The following is a 17716-nucleotide window of genomic DNA, read 5'->3' on the forward strand; positions in this document are numbered from 1 at the left end:
CGTGTTTCCTGCTGCTGATGTTCACTTGACCTTTTGACCCTACATTGTTTTTGAGCCGGTTGCAGATGGTTTGACCTTTTTTTGTGTGTGTGCTGGAATCACAAATCTCTGCAGCACCTGGGCGGCGACTTCACAGCTCTGGTGGTTTTATTTCTGTAATGTTTGTGCAGTGGTGCAGATCCACGATGGGAAAACCCGTCGTTCAGAGTCTTTTATTCTCGTCTTTCCGTTCCCTGTTGTCACTTGTCGCCTCAGGCTGATTAACAGCAACAGTGAACATGACCTCAGGTTAACTCCAGCTGCTTTTATGAGTGAAGCCGTTTAAAAAAACAAAAAACAGGTTTGACATCAAGCGCAATAAAGACACTGAATTACAGGCATGAAGAAGAAAGAACAGTCCCACCATACATCTTAGGGCTGAGATGATATATTGATGTACTGTATGTCTTTATACTAAGCACTATGCAAACTTTGTATGGAAGTCCAGGTTGCCAATATTGAATCAAACATGTGCACATCTGTGTGCTCAGGGTGTCTTCATAATTAAGCTACACACCATGCACCAATGCAGTGATTGATGACAATGTGCAATATAAACCTAAAACCTTAAATAAATAGCAATAATACTTTTTTTTAATATTACAGCTTGATGATTTATGTCAACAACATATGACTGTGTTTAAATATCAGCAAAGAGAGTGAGAGTTAAAAACAATTAATGGAGAAAAAGATGGAAAAAATATCAACAAGAATAAATGGAATAAAAGTAAAATATTACAGTTAGTCCAAAAAAATAAACTGAGGTTCATGAATTTAAATGAAGCAAAGATTTATTTGGAGAAAATCCAAACTAAAGAAGACAGCATCTTCTTAAACAACATTTTGTAACGTTACATTACCTGAACATAAGACGAATCCAGTCTCATTGTTGTTGTTGTGCAGAACGCTCAGGAGGCCAGGGCAGCGAAGGCATCGCTGACCGACCTGCCCAGCTCACCTGAGGTCGTCGCCCACAAGAAGAACCTGTTTGAGGCCGGAGAGGCCTGGAGTCAGAGTCCAGGCAAAGGAGGAGCAACCTGCAAGGTGACAGAACCTGTCAGGGACCAGACTACTTCCCGCACCAACACAACATACAACAGACCCACACGGACAGAACCTATAGGTTTTAATATAGGTTTAAATATATGTGGCATACATAAAATCGGCCGTTTTCATATGCTAATATATATGGTGCATATATGCAGCATACTGTATATGCACAGATAAACTGCATATAGGTTTCATATACAGTATGCGCATATATCCTCATGAGGATATATATATATATGCGCACATGAAACCTCTATGCAGTTTATCTGTGCATATATGCTGCAAATATATTAGCATATATGCATATATATGAAAACGGCCAATTTTATGTATGTCACATATATTCAAACCTATATTAAAACCTATAGGTTCTTTCCATGTGGGGACTGTGGAGACTCCCAGTGGTTTCACTAATGGATGACACTCAACTGTCATGTTGTCACATGACAACATGTTGTCACATATCTGTCTTGTCCAGATGTTGAGTTAAAATTAACTTTGTTTGTGTGTGTGCGTTTTGTCTCATAATGCAAAAACAAATAGGTTTTGTTACGTAATCTGGGCCAGGTGGGTGGGCGGGGCTTGTAGTGACTGCTTTGTGGTGACATCACAAAGTGACAGGAAGTCCTAACGCTTTGTCTCTGTCTCAGGACACTGATGGTCTGAAAGTGGGCGTGGCCAGCCTGATCACCCAGTGGGTCAAAGGCCCCAATGACGGCAGCAGACAGTCGCCCGGCAAACCAGCAGTAAGTTATTAACTGTCACCATCAAGTTATTTTTCTTCTATCACATGGAGAGGTTTAAAAGGTTTAAATCTGTTAAGTTTGTAAGTTTTTCAGGTGAACAAGGTTTTTAAAATCCTGAGCCAACTGTGGTGTGATGTGTTCAGGTGCAGCTTTGTTTGTAAGTTTGTGATCTGAGGTTTCCTCCTTGTGGAGAAACAAGGTACAACAGCTGAAAAATTAGCTTCTTCAATTGCTGTAGTTGGTGGTTTAACCTGTTTAACTGCACTCAGTGAAAATATAAACACAGAACATTTTAGGTTTTTAACCATTTCTGACCATGTTAGTGACACCACTGTCACAATGAAAAAAATCCAGGAGCAAAAACAACAGTGTTATATTCATAATACTTTTGTTCAGTGTGTTTCAAATTAATCACAGGGATATTTAAAAGCAGCTTGGGAAATTCTTGTGCTGCTTGTTTGGATTGATTATTGATCTATTTATCAGGATGTGAAGCCTGGAGACGTGATGCAGAAGAAGAACATGTGGGAGATCATCGGAGACTCGTCAGGGAGGCAGAAAGCCAAGGTGAAGAGAAACACATCAAACTTCTTATTTCAATCATTCTTAGCATCACCTTCATCCTGACATACTGTATGTTATCTAAATATGATGACTCCTCTCACATTTTGCAGGACTAAAGTGAGAGTATATAAAATGGCAGTGGGACAGTTTATGGATCTTATAAAATGATCATCTACAACAGATGGTTTCAGGTCTCAGATCATCAAACTGAACATTTTCTCTGTGTTTTCTCTGCTCAGAACTCAGCAGCTGGTAAAAAATACAAGTTTGTCGTCACTGGTCACGGCAAATACGAGAAAATCCCTATGGACGACGAAGACGGAGCGGAATTCACCAATGGGAAGTCCGGTAAGACGACAGTCACACGATGGTCGATTTATAGTATACAATAACAATAGTTTTGTTTTTATTCCAAAGGGATGAAGATGAATTTTTAGTGTTTGTACATTTGATTTCCCGATTCCCGGTTAAAACATCAAGTATAAAGAGTTTTTTACTTTACTTTAATCTTCAAACCAAACTCTTGCTCAACTTTATATCCAGCGATAAATATGACCAAGTTGTGTATAAAATAAAATACTTTGTCAACAGTATACAATATTATTTAATAATATATTAAAAGGGACCATTGACTATTTCATTACATTTTGCTTTATTCCTTAAATAAAGGACAGATAATTAATTTAGATTAAAAAAAACAGGACAGAGCTGAGGTGAATCAGCTATGTGTGAGTTTCCACCTGACAACAAACGACTCAGACGTTCTCTGCACTTATTTAATGAAAATGGTAGAAATGTTTAAATGAAATTGAGTCAAACTTTATTTGTAGCTCCTTTTCGTGCAGAACACAGTGCTTCACATAAGGAAAAAACACAGTTCAAAGTGCTTCACTTAAAATACAACGTGAGTGGTGATAATAAAACACAGTAGAGGTGATGAAGCTGAAACAAGTCAAAGTTGGTTTGACCATGTAAAAGCTAAACTGTAAAATAAAAACAGAATATACAGAAATATTGGGAAGATTTTTCTGTATTTACCTATTATTCTGGTTTTTGTAGTCTGTATCATTATTATTTTACATTTAAATAAAAACATTTTAAAGGGTTTGTAATCCTTATTAGTTTCATTATAAAACAAAAAAAAAGAAAAAGATTTAAATAATTTGATTTATGATCCTTTACTCATTATATTGCATCTTTAAAATAAATAGTCAAAGTTTAGGACTAGTTTATAGCCATTTGTTTATCAGTTTTTATGGTTCTCTAAAAGCCAAAATACAGAAGAAAAAACTGACATATCAAAATTTTACATTAATGACAATATTTTTCAACAATTTATATTTTTTTTAACATTGAAATAATACACTGATAATTGTTAAATAGACAATGAGTGATTGAAAAAAAACATTGATGCAAACAATCAAATTCCAATTCTTGTTTTTGCATCTTAGTTTTTAACATTTCAGATTCACAAATAAATAAAATCTAAGGGGAAACTGAAAGTGTCACCAGGGTTTGATTCTCTCACAGAAAATCTACCCACTAAAGTTTTACAGTACATTTCCCCAAACTGCAGCCACAATCCCAACACACACATTCAAAATCATTAGAAACAACATTAGAATAAAAAAACAAACAGCATGTGTGAAAACAAAACTAGAAAAATAAATTGCATCACTGTCATCTAAAACCCTTCTATGTATCTCAACCTTTGACCTTACAGTTCAGTGTCCCACTGACCTCCATCATGGCGGAGGATTCTCTTCTTCGTTCATCTTCTTCTAACTACTTTCACAAGCTCTTAGCTCAGCAGCTTCTACAAGTCACAATAAATTAAGTTAAAATTGTTAATTATGTTACTATAGTATTTAAAAATTGTAAATATTTGCAATTACACACCTAATTCTAATGTTTGAATTAATTGAAACTGAAATTAATATAATTGGTTTAAATTGTTTTTTTTTTATTGTTATTATTATTATTGTAGGTTTATAAGATCATATTACATTTTTATTTTCATGTTAACTTCACCAGTAATAATAACTGATATTCAAATTTTACAGTTGTTACAGATTTAATTTTCTGGATCTGAATAAGATTTTAATGAAATTGAAAATACTGAATGATTGAGTTAGCAATAAAAAATAATCTGTCACTGCATTATGTGAAAGGCCAAATTTAGTCTAAAATCTAAAATGTTTTGTTATTGTGACTTCAAGAAAGCTCATTCATAAAACACAACCATCTACAACCTAAAAAAAAGTCAAATAAATATTAATAATAGTAAATATCACTCTACATACACATTCACTGACTAGTGAGAGGTCTTACCCTGAGGCAAGTAGCACCATTTTGAATTAAATTGGATATTTGAATGAAAAGATAAGTTTTTTTCTCTGTTAGAAATGATTTGTCTTAAAATCATTAAGTCTAGTTTTTTTAATAATAAATTATATAAAAATATAGATGTTTAAATTGTAAATTTTTCGCTATAAGTTGATTTTTTTTAACTAAAAAGCAACTATACAACATTATAAATATTATACTGTTTGAGCTACTGCATATATAATCACAGTCTCTCTATTGTCTTCACAATAGCCGAATGTTTTCAGATCCATTCAGTCCATACATGACAACAGTTTATTTTTATTGTGAATGTGATGAACAGAACAAAATGAGGAGCTCTGAAATGACAAAGGCTTTAATCTGATGTGGCGTCTGAATGACTTTAAGACAAATGAAGCTCTCTCCTCTTCAAGCTAATAAACAAACACAAAACATTTAACATCCTGACAACCAGTCACACAAACGAACCACAAAGCATTTGTCAAGTATAAAGTTAAGGTTGAATTTTCTACAACTCTGCCACAGAGACTAAGACTCCAGACCTGTACATTATTTCTGTCGCTATGATTTCTGCACCTGTACATTAAACATTTTCTTGTCGCTTTCACATTAGATGTAGTTTAAGTAGCGGCGAACCCTCTCGCTTTTCTGTTAAAGTCTTTTGGTTCCTCTTCTTTACCCTTTCGCCCGATCAGACCCATTTCAAACACAGTTGATATTTTCGTCACCGGCCTCGATGCTGCCTCTCTAAGCTTCTTAGCGTCAAACTTTGGACTGAAAAGCAACACGGGCAGCCGGAACGCAAATGAAGGTATCTCTGTCTGCTCCTCCTTTTTCTCCTCTGCCTCCTTCTCCTCCTCACTTTTGTTCAGCTCGATCTGATGCATGATGTTCTCCTTGGAGGAAAACATCTGGAAGAGGACAGCATCCCACATCATTGTTGCCTTGGGAGCGTTAGGGTCCTGAGTGTCGGGCTTGTCCTCGGCCTTCTCATCAGCCTTTTCCACCTTGCTCTGGTCCTGAGCGGTGGCCTCCTTCTGACCACCAATCTCTGGAAACTTGGGCTCCTCCTGCTCCACCACCATGTGTTTCTTCAGTCGGGACCAACCACTATGTTTCAATTTGACTCCCTTTGGCTTTTGCATGACCTTAAGGAGGGACTCGGCTGCTGGGAGAGACTTGTCACCCTCCTTTTTCTCAATTGCAGATTTGGCTGCTGGTTCTGCTTTCTTAGCTTTTCCTTTGTCCTCACTTTCTGCTTTCGCAGGTGCTGAAGAACTTGGCTTTGAGCCTTCGGCCTTTGTCTTAATGGCAGGTACAGGTTTTACTGGCTCTTTTGTTTTGGATGCATCAGCTTTCGTCTCAGTTACAACCTTCTCTTCAGGAGTCGGGACTTTGTCTTTGCCTAAAAGTTTCCTTACTGCCATCAATGGATCTTTGTCACCAACTTTGGGCAGAGGCTGTTTGGCTTCAGGAGTTTTTGGTTTTGGTTTGATGACTTCTTGAACTGGTGCTTCCACCTTCTTTTTCTCTGGAGCCTTCACCTCGGCTGTAGGAGGTTTGACTTTTGGTGTTACTTGAACCATTGTTTCATCATGTTTTACTGCAACCTGACTGGTTACAGTAGTTGTCTCTTGCGTTAATGTCATTCCTGAGGTGTCAGATGGTTGTGTAACAACAATTATAGGGATAGTGGGGGTGACGGGAACCTTCTCCTCTCTCATTTGGGGTTTACTTACATCTTTGTAGGTTTCTTTGGCTGACACTTCAGCTGTTGAAGGTGCTTTCACAGAGGGCTCTTGGCTTGGTGTTTTACTTTCTGCTGATCCCTCTTTTGTTACTTGAACCTCCTCTTGAGTTGGTGTCTTAGACCTCGAGATACCAAAAGCTGGAGAGTACGTTTTGATACCACCATAAGCAGCATATTCAGCTGGTGTCAATCCACGATAACCAGATTTTGACTTTTGAGCCTCTTGGGTTGGAGTTTTAGGTCTCTGAAATGCTACAGGTGATACACCAGTAGGTGTTTTTGGTCTTTTATACCCAGGTGATGTGGTCATTAGTCGAGATGCCTCAAAGGTTGGAGTCTTCGGCCTCTGAGAGCCATAAGATGTCACTGCTGTTGTTGCTGGCTCAGATGTAGGAGTTTTAGGTCTTTGAGGGGCAGCAGGAGCAGCTGGGATCTTTTCTTTTGTCAGAGAAGGCTCTGATTTTGACCTTGTTATAATTTGCTGGATTGGTTTAGCTGCTGGTGCTACATCCAAATGAATGTCTCCATTCAGCACTGTTTCAGCAGGCTTAGTTTGTGTAGTCATCACACTTTGGGAGGCAGATAAACTACTTGCAGTGTAAGTAATTTTGGGTGTTCTTGGCCTCTCAGACTGTACTGTGATTGGTGACACTGCAAACAGGAGAGGATTGGGTCTTGAGATTTCAAAGACGGGTGTTGGCGCACGGGTCACATGGTATGCCGGAGTTTTTGGCCGTCCTGCTGAAGTTCTTGACATCTGGAACTCGTAAGTTGGTGTTTGAACTCTGATTTCAGATGATGGAGCAACTATTTTTATTTCAACTCTTTTGACCTCAGGTGTTGGTGTGACTCTTTTGATTTCAGGGGTTGGGGTGACTCTTTTGATTTCAGATGTTGGGGTGACTTTTTTGATTTCAGATGTTGGGGTGACTCTTTTAATTTCAGATGTTGGGGGCACTCTTTTGATTTCAGGTGTCAGAGTCGCTCTTTTCACTTCAGACGTCGGAATAGCTCTTTTAATTTCAGATGTTGGAGTAGCTATTTTGACTTCAGATGTTGGAGTAGCTCTTTTAATTTCAGATGTTGGAGTGGCTCTTTTCACTTCAGATGTTGGAGTGGCTCTTTTGACTTCAGGGGTGGGTGTTAAGATCGTACTGATTTCTGTTGTTGGTGTAGCGCCTCTTTTAATTTCTGAGGTTGGTGTTCTTCTCATTGGGTCTGTGGCCAATAAAGTATTCTGAGTCATCTGTGTCACTCCCCTTCTAACCTCAGACACGGGAGTCAAGTCCTCTTTTGTTTCTGTTGGTACTACTTGAGGTACTGTGCTACCAATGGCAGTTAATTCAGAGGTGTCGTACACCGGTGGGGTCCTGGATGTCTCGTAGTATGATGTGCTTGCCGTGTACATACGGATCTGAGGGACATCAAACATTGGTTTAGGTGACCTTGAGGGTTCGGTTGCTTTGAATGTTGGACGCGGACTTCTGGACTTGACGAATGGGGTCAACACAGTGAGAGGTCGAATCAGAGCTTGACCTCCTGCAGCTGAATATGGAATCGGACCCAGACTCTTTGGTTGTGGAGTCACTGCACCTGCAGAAGGTCTTAGACCAGCATGCGTTTCAGCTGTTGTGCTGAAACCTGTCATTTTCACCTCAGCAGTTGGTATTGTCTCAGGCACAGACGATGCTGACACTGATATTCTGGGCACCGCTGGCTGGGCGAATGGACCCGAAGCTGGGGAGGGCCCAGGAGGGTAGGCTGGTGCAGAATAAGAGGAAACCGTGGTGACATGCTGCGAGTAAGAGTACGACGGCATTGCCACAGTCTGAGGTGAGAAACTTGTTGCCCGGCCATAAGCTGCACGCTGCGGGTAAGGCGATGCCACATGTTGATACAGTGGCCTGACGGAGAAGCGTTGAGGCTGCCTGACGCTATAGAGGTTGAACGGTGTCTCCGGAGTCCGGGGAGGGGTGGAGTGGTCACTGTGCTCGAGGTCGGGGCTTGCTTCATTTACAGGGGAAAGGCTGGAGCGGAAATGCACTGCTGACTGCGTCGCCTGAGCGGATGCCTTTTTCTTAGCGGTTCTCTTGAGGAGCTTCTGAAGCCTGACATTGTCCTTTCCAGGCTTGGGCAGCAGGGGCGGAGGGTACTGCTGGGAAAGCAGGCCCGGCTGGGTTGCAGCACCGTAAGCGACAGCCATGAGCGCTTCAGCACCCTGTGGAGAGAAAAGCAAAAATGTTGGATAAGATGAATTAATAGTGTTAGTTTCACATAGTTAATAAGCAGTATATCTAATGCATGCTCTACTAAAATCAGTCGGCTCTGTCATCTGCAATCTTCAGTCGTCCATACATCCTGAACAAGTACCTATGTCTTCTATCAAATTAAATTTCCTTCACTGAAAATCTGTTTCCAGTAAAGAAAACATGTTTGGCCCAACATCATTTGTCAATCATGTCATTGGCCCCACCCAAAGACCTCAAGTGAAACCTTGATGAATTGTCTTACACAGTCTAGCAGGGTTTTAATCCTAAAACTGTCCAAAAGGTAGCACAATAACCGTCTGGAATAATTTGCAACATCTGCATGTCTAACTTTTTTGTTTCTTTTTGTCTTTTTTGCAGATTTGTGTCATCGTGATTACTGAGCTGGTGACATCTCCACAAGTGGTTCCACTTTTCATAACAAATCATCTTCTGGCTATAGAGACATCGAATAGAACCAGATCCTCAACAGTTACAGTCTCAACATTTCACTTATATCCAATAAATCAACTTTTCTGATTCTCAGTTTGTACAAATTCCACAGCTCAAGTCCAAAAGACCTGATCATCAATTATTATTATTTTTATTTTTTTTTGTCATTTCTGACATTCTTTTTCTATTATGATGTATATATATCTTACTGGCGGCTTTACTGTTCCTGTTTTTTTCTTCCCCAGAAATGTGGTTAGATTAATCATTCCTATTGACTGCCCCTTATGTACGATGGTGTAGAGGCAAATTTAAAAGTCATAGAAAACGTTTACAATTTCCAATCAGGTAGATATATGTGACCTATTCTGCACTTTCACTTTTGGCTAAGGAACAATCTGGAAAAGTTTGGACGGGACCTTGTGCATCCTGACAGTAGTTTAATTCAACTCGCTCTCTGCAGCCATGTTTATCACATAGACGCCTCATCTGTACAATCAATGTTTATGTTCTAGTTTAACCCACTGGTCTTTAGCTTCCTCTGTGCTGCTGGAGACATTTCCAATTACTGAGATTCCTGCCTGTATGTGTTTGTAACCTCTTTTCTTAAATAAATTAAAATAATTTTCTACTTAAAGCTGCATCATCTGTCTGATTTCATTTTGGTTTGGTTTAGTGACACAACACACCTGAACAACATGAAAACATCTAGTGGAGATTCATGGTCCCCAGAGGATTGTAACTAATGGTTTACTAGTGATGCCTTTATTGTTCATGTGGCACCAACATTGGGACAAAACTTTCTGTTATTTAAAAAAAAATCCTGGTCACCAGATGATGAACCCTTTCAATTTTAATTCCCTTATGACATCCTCAGGAAAATCCTTATTTTTAGCTCCAGTGGTTGGAGAGTTTTAGATTAATAATCAGTTTCTGAAGGTGTTTTATTAAACACTAAACTGTTAAACAACATTGTATATATCAGAGTTGAGTAGAACAATATGAAGACTGAATTATATATAAATAAAAAAACAAGTATAAAATATATTCCTTCTGCAAAGGAACGTGCAGTTGATTCAATTGAATAGATTTCCCCACAGTTACATAACATGTACCCTGAACTCCTCACACATGTGCTAAACATGACTCATCCTATTTGTGTGAGGCCTGTTTATAAAAGCCACAGTCGGGTGCTGCAGCCTGAGAAACCGACAGCAGCATCGAGCTGAACTCCTCCTGGATGATGTTACCACCTCACAGCTGATCCTGAAGCTTTCACTCCTAATTTTAGTCTGATGGAGCAGAGAGGACGCTGGCCAATCACCTGCCTCCCCTTTTTTAAGACTCTTGGCTTTTTACAGGCCCGATGAAGCCTCTGCAGCCTCATCAAAAACAAACTCCAGGTGTCTTTAAGGCTGAGGTAAAGATGGTTTTATCAGATTTTCCTCAACAGGTAGCAGCAAATCCTGATTCTGCTCAAATTAAGACAGTAAAATAAGACTTTAGGGCAAGGTGAGGTGAAATTCTCATAATACCAACACAGACACAAGCTGAGAGGTTAAATAGAGCAGATTAACAATTAACAACAACATTAGGCTGTAAAATTGAATTATGCAGTTGTTTGGCAAAGCATGTCCAGTAGAACAAGTCTTACAGGATTAGATATGAATCATACAATACACATAATAATACATTTTATAAAACTAATCTGAAACCTTAGTATTAGGTACTGGAGCTAATAAATGTAAAGTTTGTCCTGAGGGTGGTGCTACGCACGATCTGATATCACCAAGTAACTAACAGCCCAGGATCTAACCCTAACCCTAACCAGTTGGTTATAACAGCGCTCCTGGGCTGTTAATTACTTGGTGATATCAGATCATCCGTGGTGCTACAGGGGAGGTCATCGGGTCATTTAACTAGGAATCTGGAATATGATTATTCCACCAGATTTTGATGTTGCAAGAGGAAGATCTTTAAAGTAGGGAAAACAAACAAAAAACCATTTGGTTCGTCCACAGCACATGTGATGAAAACAAAGACTGTGGTTAACTCTGCATTATGAGTGAGATTAGAATTTATGATCCGAGAGTTATTTGCACCTTTGTCACGTCAGGTTCTTCTCACGTCTCTGCCCACATGAATACACACATATAGCTTGAGTATATATATCCTCTGAAGGGTGAAAGTGAATGCAGAGCATCCAACCTCATGACATCACGGCCCGCTGACACCGGATAGGGTCTCAGAAATACATTGTCACTGAGTCAGATGAGAGAACAGGAAGTTCATACAAATATAAGCTAGAGACATTTAAATTTAATTGTTTTGTTTTTCATTTTTTTCTGAACGTTCCGTCTTTAAAAATAACACTGCACACGCATCACATAACATTTGTGTTACCAGTTTGGTGTTAAAATATCTTTACGATGCGGTTTGTGTTGCTAATAAATGATTTCTGGCATCGCGCAGGCCGTAACACAACAACTGCTTAATGTCCATAGTTTACTATGTGTGTCACCTCAGTGAAATGTAGGCCAGAGCTGGTTGTGTTTTAAAGCCCTCCCTCCTCCCCCCCTGCTCCCCCGCCCCTGAACCTGCTGCCTGGTCTGACATATGAGAGTTCACTCCTCCTTTTAAGGCTCTGGTAGGTTTGGTATTTGGAGCGCCTTCAGGATGCAAGTTCAAAAGAGGAAAGGGTAATAATAGATGTGTAATAAAAACCAAAGCTGCTCCACAATGGCCTCCTTAAGTAAATGAATCCACCCCAAAAAAGCCATTTACCTCCAGAAGAAGATTTGAGGCTTTACACCCACAAACACAGCAAACGTGAGTTCACATGGAAAACAGACGAACTTACCAGGTAAAGACTTGTTGCTGATGTTCAAACTGCTCCAGGCAGGTTCCCCTTGACACAACAGGAGAAAACATCGATTCAAGTTCAATGTAAAGTACCAAACCCAACAAGGATGACTTTATTCTCCATAATTACACAGGATGAAGAGTATACATCTCAAAGTTTAAAAAACGCAGAAAGTGATCATCAGTCACTCATGCCTGGTTGCAGCCTGGATGGATAAATGACAGGGCAGAGCTGTGATTTGAAGCTGCAGGGAGTAGCGACGGTGAGAGGCTAACACTTAGCTCAGTCCTGCTGGTGCTTTAATGTTGAACTGAGCACGAGAAAAGAAACACACACCCCGAGCTCTCCAAACACCCATCAGACCTCTGGCTGCCGAGGTTGTGTGTGTGGGGGGGGGGTGGTTCTGACTGCCTTCAACAGCAGCTGCCTCCCCGACACCGCAAACAACTTCACCGTGCTCTGTCTAGAGAATAAAAGGTGTAATTATGGCGTGTTTACCTGTGCGACTTCTGCTTGGGGGGCGGCCGGCCGGCTGCTGCCTGCTTGTCCCAGCCCGGAGTGTCAGAGCGGCAGGTTCATGTTGAGCCCAACTCGACCCCCCTTCCTACAAATGGAAGGAACAGACGCCATGGCAGTCCAAAAATAAATCCTGAGCCCTGTGAGCTGCTCAGAGTGACAGCAGCGTCGCCCTGACAGCACAGCGAGGCGAGTCACAGCACTGACGGGCCACAGGACCTTAGGTTTCACCACCTCAGGGCTCTAAAAGTGGGGTCCGAGGGCCACCCAGGGGTCCTTTAAGGGTGTACCAGGGATCCGATAGGGGGCTCCACAGTATGCTGAGGAGGGCGACAACTAAAATTTTGTAGAAGCAATCCTTGTTTAGAGATTTAGGTGGTACCTGATATTTGAAGTTTTTGAAGGTTCTTTGTGGAAGACCTTGAAGAGGATCTAAGCATTCCTTGGTGCTCTGCAGGTTGGGTCATGCAAGTCTATTAGATGTATTGTTCAAAGACATCAGAAATCGTTGTCCAAACATCTACACTGAAAGCTAAGACAATCGTCATAGAAAAGGCCAGATAGTTGTAGTATTGCACCAGGTTGTTTACATCTTTTTCATGTACAAAGCGATACAAATTGTTGAATAAACAAAGAGACAATGGAGCTAAAGAGAGAAGATCCATTCTCACCCCCCAACCCCAACCATAAACTTAGCCAATCACTAGAGTTAAGTAGGTGTGAATATCAGTTTATGGCTCATCATTGTGCCCTCCCCAGTTCCTCAGTCGATGTGAGGGTCTAAGGGCAGAGGATGTTGTTATGATGCCGTGTAAAGCCCTTTGAGACAAACTGTTTGTAAAAACGGGCTAATCAAATAAAAACTGCCTTGCCTTGCCTTGCCTTGCCCAACCCAATGTTGAAAAAGACAATCCAACAAGTACATCTATCAGATCTTATTTCATCAAAGACCAGTTTTTTGATTCAACTATGATCACACAACCATTTTGATGACATCTCCCCTTCATCCATTGAAAAGAGATAGTTCTCAATGGATCTCTTCCTGGATAAATAAAAAATAAAATGATGTGAAAGGGTCACAAAACAGATATTTCCTATTTCTATCATTTATCCCACATGAATGCTGCGGTTGGTTCCTTGGGTTTTTCTTGAAGGTTTTGAGGGCTTTCTGTTGGTTCTCCAGGAAGTTCTCGAGTTCAGGGTTCCCCAAAACTTGTTAAGGAGGAATCTTTTGGGAGTTGTTGGGTGATTTAAAAGGTACTTGAAGGTGTCGATGTTTGGTTTTTAAGTTGAGATTCCAGGACTCATTGATAAGTTCCACAAGATCTTTATGGGGGCTTATATTACCCTTCAAAGAGGAACCTTTGGGTGTTGAAGAGTTATTTGGGTTTTGGGGCCTTCATATTTCTAGGTCCTTGTGTGACCTTTGAGTCCTATAGAGGATTTGTGGGGCCATTCATAGAATTCAAATGGTGTCACGGTAGGTTTTAATGGCTGGATTTAATCGTTATAGAGGGTTTGTAAGTCCCTTGGGGTGTCAGGGATTCTCAATGGCATCATAGTGATGGTGTAGGGTTTTAAGTATCCCACAGGGGCTTAAATGGGTCCTAATAGTGTCCTTAACAGGAAATTCCTTGTGGAGTTTGTCCAAAGCATTGTACAGATGTTTGAAGTGTTTCTTTACTTCACAGCAGCTGGAGCGCAGACAGGTTGGTCTAACCGTCAATCCACAACAGAGAATCAAACAGGAGGTCCTCGGCCTGACATTTGTCTATTTGTGTTTCAGTGGCATGAAAACATTTGACACTCCCACATGTTGGTGTCTGAGGAGTCGCTGCTCTTAATTCTGTCATTGTAGCACCCTCTGCAGGAAATGAGAAGACTGTTCAGGTTTCAGGATTGAGGATCAAGATCCAGCCCTGTATAAGTGATGCTTGGTGAATGATTCATGCTGCAGCTTGTTTTGACTGAAGCTGAACCCTTGATTTCTGAGAGAACATTGCACCTGAAATACAGAATACAGATAAATAAATAAATACATCAGAGCTCAATCCAATTAAAATTGACTTAACATTAATTGGCATTGAAGATATGAAACAAAAGTATATATTTTGACAGCTTATATGGCAAAAAACTGAACTGTCAATTCACATAGTACACAAAAGGTTCACATTTATACCCAATACTTCTAATTTGAAAGCTTCTTCTGATTCAGTCCCATAATGATTGGAGGAGGATGTGTTTGTGTTTGTGTACTATCTCAGTTTTAGTTCGTATTAGGACCTATTTATGGTGTATCGTTGATGTTTGTGGATACAACTTTTACACTTTCACCCTAAACCAGGAAGACAAAGAGAACAGGTTCAAAGCCTTTGAGCAAACAATGGTTGAACATGTTGTATTGAGTGAGGTTGTTGCCCTCCCCTGTCCCATGCTGTACATTATGTTTAGAGGTTCAGGAACAGCACCTGCCTCTCCTCCCTGACGTCCAGCTCTGCTCTCAGTCTCAGATGAAATTTGCTTGCCTAATGCAGCGGCCCCAGAATAGCAACCTGGGTAGGGGACGTCTTGGCTGCCCCCTTCTCCAAACTTGAGCCTCCCTCCTTAGCATTCGACCCTTCCATCTCCTTATTGAGTGCCAGCGGTGGGAGGTGGCGACCGGAGCCGTGGTCCCTGCCCCGCCGGTACGCCCTCCTCGGGCCTCGCCTCCGGACCGGGTCCTCGGCCAATGGGAAGGCCGAGCGGATCGAGTGTCACTATAACAGAAGGACATAATCAGCGCGGTAAGTTTGCAGAACCTTACAGCCTGTCTTGGCCAGCCGGAGCTCGCTTCTTTCAGCTTTTCTGAGGTAAGGAAGAGTGGGGGGGGCGAATGGGAGTGTGAGTGTTAGTGAGGGTAGGAAGCTCAAGTGCAATGTCCCCTAAACTCAAATCACCCAAACTGAGGACAGCTAAGGCCACATGTTTTAAAATCACTGTCATGACTAGCAGAGGCTGTTGCCGAGGTCAGGGGCAACAGGCCTCTCTCTATGAAGCCCAAAGAGTTTGATTTTCTATTGTGTTGCAAATTAAATCTAGTTTGTGCTGGTGTTTGATTGCAGACGAGCGCCTGAGGAGCTGCTTTTGACTCCAAAATGAGCTGTGAAACTGGATTATTTTTTGCCTTTTGAGTTTGTAAATTGATAAAAACCTTTACCTGAGATTTAAAGTTTTAAAAGTTTGCAGAGTTTTGTGGGAGCAGCAGATGCTTGTTGTTGTTTTCCTGCCAGTTTGGTCTGAGTCCAGACAGCCAGCACAGGCTCATACCTGAGGGATTTACAGATGGCTTAAAGCCTCTGAAGCAGCTTTCCACATCAGGAGACAGAAGATGATACTAATAAGTTATGTAACATCATGACAACAGCAGCTATCAATCCTGATTGTTGTGATTTTTGAAGTTGCTGTGATGTTTTGTTGGACACAGGTGCTCTTGGCTCACAGGTTTGATGTTCTTTTTCTGTTGTTGTTGATGATGTCCATTAGCAGAGCTGTAAATGGCTGTGGCATGTGTCTACATTGATGGTCACATAGCTGGAGGATAAACACTTTAACATCTTGAACAGGAGCCAAGAACCTCCAGACTGGATGTAAAGGAATCATCTAAACTTGGAGTGTTTTATCCTTGGGTGTTTGCACCATTACATAACGGTGCAAACACTTTGAAAAATACAGTTTCAATTTGCGGAGATTGAAAGAACAAATCCCAGGGAAGCCGGCATTAGACCTCTAACCCTTCACGGCTCCCTTTACACTGGGTTTATTTTAATTCTTGAGCAAAGTGGTCTCAGTCAGCAGGGAGCCTCGGGCAAGATGATTGAAGGAACCATGTGAGGAACCCAAAGAGCCAGATAAGGAGATGGAGGTGGAATTATGGGTAGTGGTCCAGGGGAAAGAAACCAATCTTCAACATCGGATCCACTGAAACCAGATCTGGGAGCCTGTGCAGCTGTCTGCTGGAAATAGTTGTGATGTCGGGACGCCTTCATGGTAGCCTCACGCTAATGAGGCTAATGGCCGACTAATCCCAAAACTAATCACTGGTGGATTAAATAATGCATAAATTCAGGTCACATATGTTGACGGTTTTAGGGGTTTCAATCAGATCAGTTGGGAATTTAAAATCATAAAACTCAACAATTTTCTAAAGATAAAATGTCTTTAGCACCTTTGATGCCAACTGGATGCAGAGGACAGGAGGTTTGACCTTTTTACCATGACCCCTGAAGCTTTCTTTTTTTTTTGTCTTCCAACTGCAACATTAATCTTCACTCGGCAGTTGAAAACAGACCATTGGCATAAATCTATGTTGGGCTCCCCTTCTCACTTATCATCAGAGAAGCAGATTCAGGACGGAGGCTCGAATTTCAGGCCAAAGTCATCACGCTAATTATAAACCACAGATGGTTTATAATTGTTTGTACAGGACAAATTATACATAAGGATGTCTTTCCAGATAAAACACTTGAAATGATTAGAAACGCCATGAATGTTTTTGAACTACAAAATCTACAAAAATAATCTGTGATTTATGTTTTTAATGTTCAGGATGGCTGGTCAAATATGTGCAGGGCAGCAGGTGGAGGTGGGGGGGTCAGTCAGGGTGGGGCAGGCTGCAGATATTTAAGACATCTGCAACTTAATCCTGAGCTATTAATACAGCAGCAGGACGCTCAGTTGCTCCTTGCAGACAGACTCAAAGTTCCTCTCCTCTCTCTCCTCTCCAGGTTGCAAAGTCCACTGACACCATGTCTGACACAGAGGAAGTGTAAGTCCATTCACAACCAGTGTCTCCACAGTCATGCAAATATTTGAAAGCTTTATTATATTTGAGTCTAAATCAAATTTTCCTTTGTCTTCTGTCTTGCAGCGATGCCGGGGGTAAGTAGCACCATCCATCCCCACCCCTTTTTTAAAAAAAGACATCAAATTCCCAAACATTAGATGTAGCCTACCTGTAGAGTCCGGAGCTCCATGCTACATCCAAGTGTTATTCCTGAATTCTGCCTAACCAAACTTTCCACCCCCCTTGTAGACAGATTTTTATTTATTTATTTTAGCCGCGGATAAATTCAAAGTATGTTTGTATGCAGGTTTGGCTTGACTCCTC

General features: G+C 40.9%; 2 protein-coding genes and 1 long non-coding RNA gene across 4 annotated transcripts in view; 2 read left to right on the top strand and 1 right to left on the bottom strand.

Annotated features, from left to right (window-relative positions):
* The window catches only part of lsp1a (lymphocyte specific protein 1 a), a 37360-nt gene extending 27538 nt beyond the window's left edge, over window positions 1-9822 (top strand). For both annotated transcript variants that reach the window (XM_083973889.1, XM_083973890.1), the window contains exons 9-13: window positions 943-1083; window positions 1740-1835; window positions 2322-2402; window positions 2639-2747; window positions 9123-9822. In XM_083973889.1, coding sequence (XP_083830015.1) covers window positions 943-1083; window positions 1740-1835; window positions 2322-2402; window positions 2639-2747; window positions 9123-9145 — 450 coding nt within the window. In that variant the 3' untranslated portion in view covers window positions 9146-9822. The remainder of the gene's footprint in view (window positions 1-942; window positions 1084-1739; window positions 1836-2321; window positions 2403-2638; window positions 2748-9122) is intronic.
* prr33 (proline rich 33) lies at window positions 3417-12795 on the bottom strand. Its single transcript, XM_083973865.1, has 3 exons — window positions 12553-12795; window positions 12052-12099; window positions 3417-8713 (listed from the first exon to the last, which is right to left on the bottom strand). Exon 3 carries the CDS (start codon window positions 8696-8698, stop codon window positions 5366-5368), a length of 3333 nt encoding a protein of 1110 aa, XP_083829991.1. The 5' UTR covers window positions 8699-8713; window positions 12052-12099; window positions 12553-12795; the 3' UTR covers window positions 3417-5365.
* A 2452-nt stretch (window positions 12796-15247) lies between these two features.
* On the top strand, window positions 15248-17488 carry LOC310987633. The gene is made up of 3 exons (XR_014595453.1): window positions 15248-15419; window positions 17334-17374; window positions 17477-17488. It is a non-coding gene; the product is annotated as an uncharacterized lncRNA (long non-coding RNA).
* The last annotated feature ends 228 nt before the right edge of the window (window positions 17489-17716 follow it).

Source organism: Trachurus trachurus, assembly GCF_905171665.1.
Source record: "Trachurus trachurus genome assembly, chromosome: 6".
Classification (NCBI taxonomy): Eukaryota; Metazoa; Chordata; class Actinopteri; order Carangiformes; family Carangidae; genus Trachurus; species Trachurus trachurus.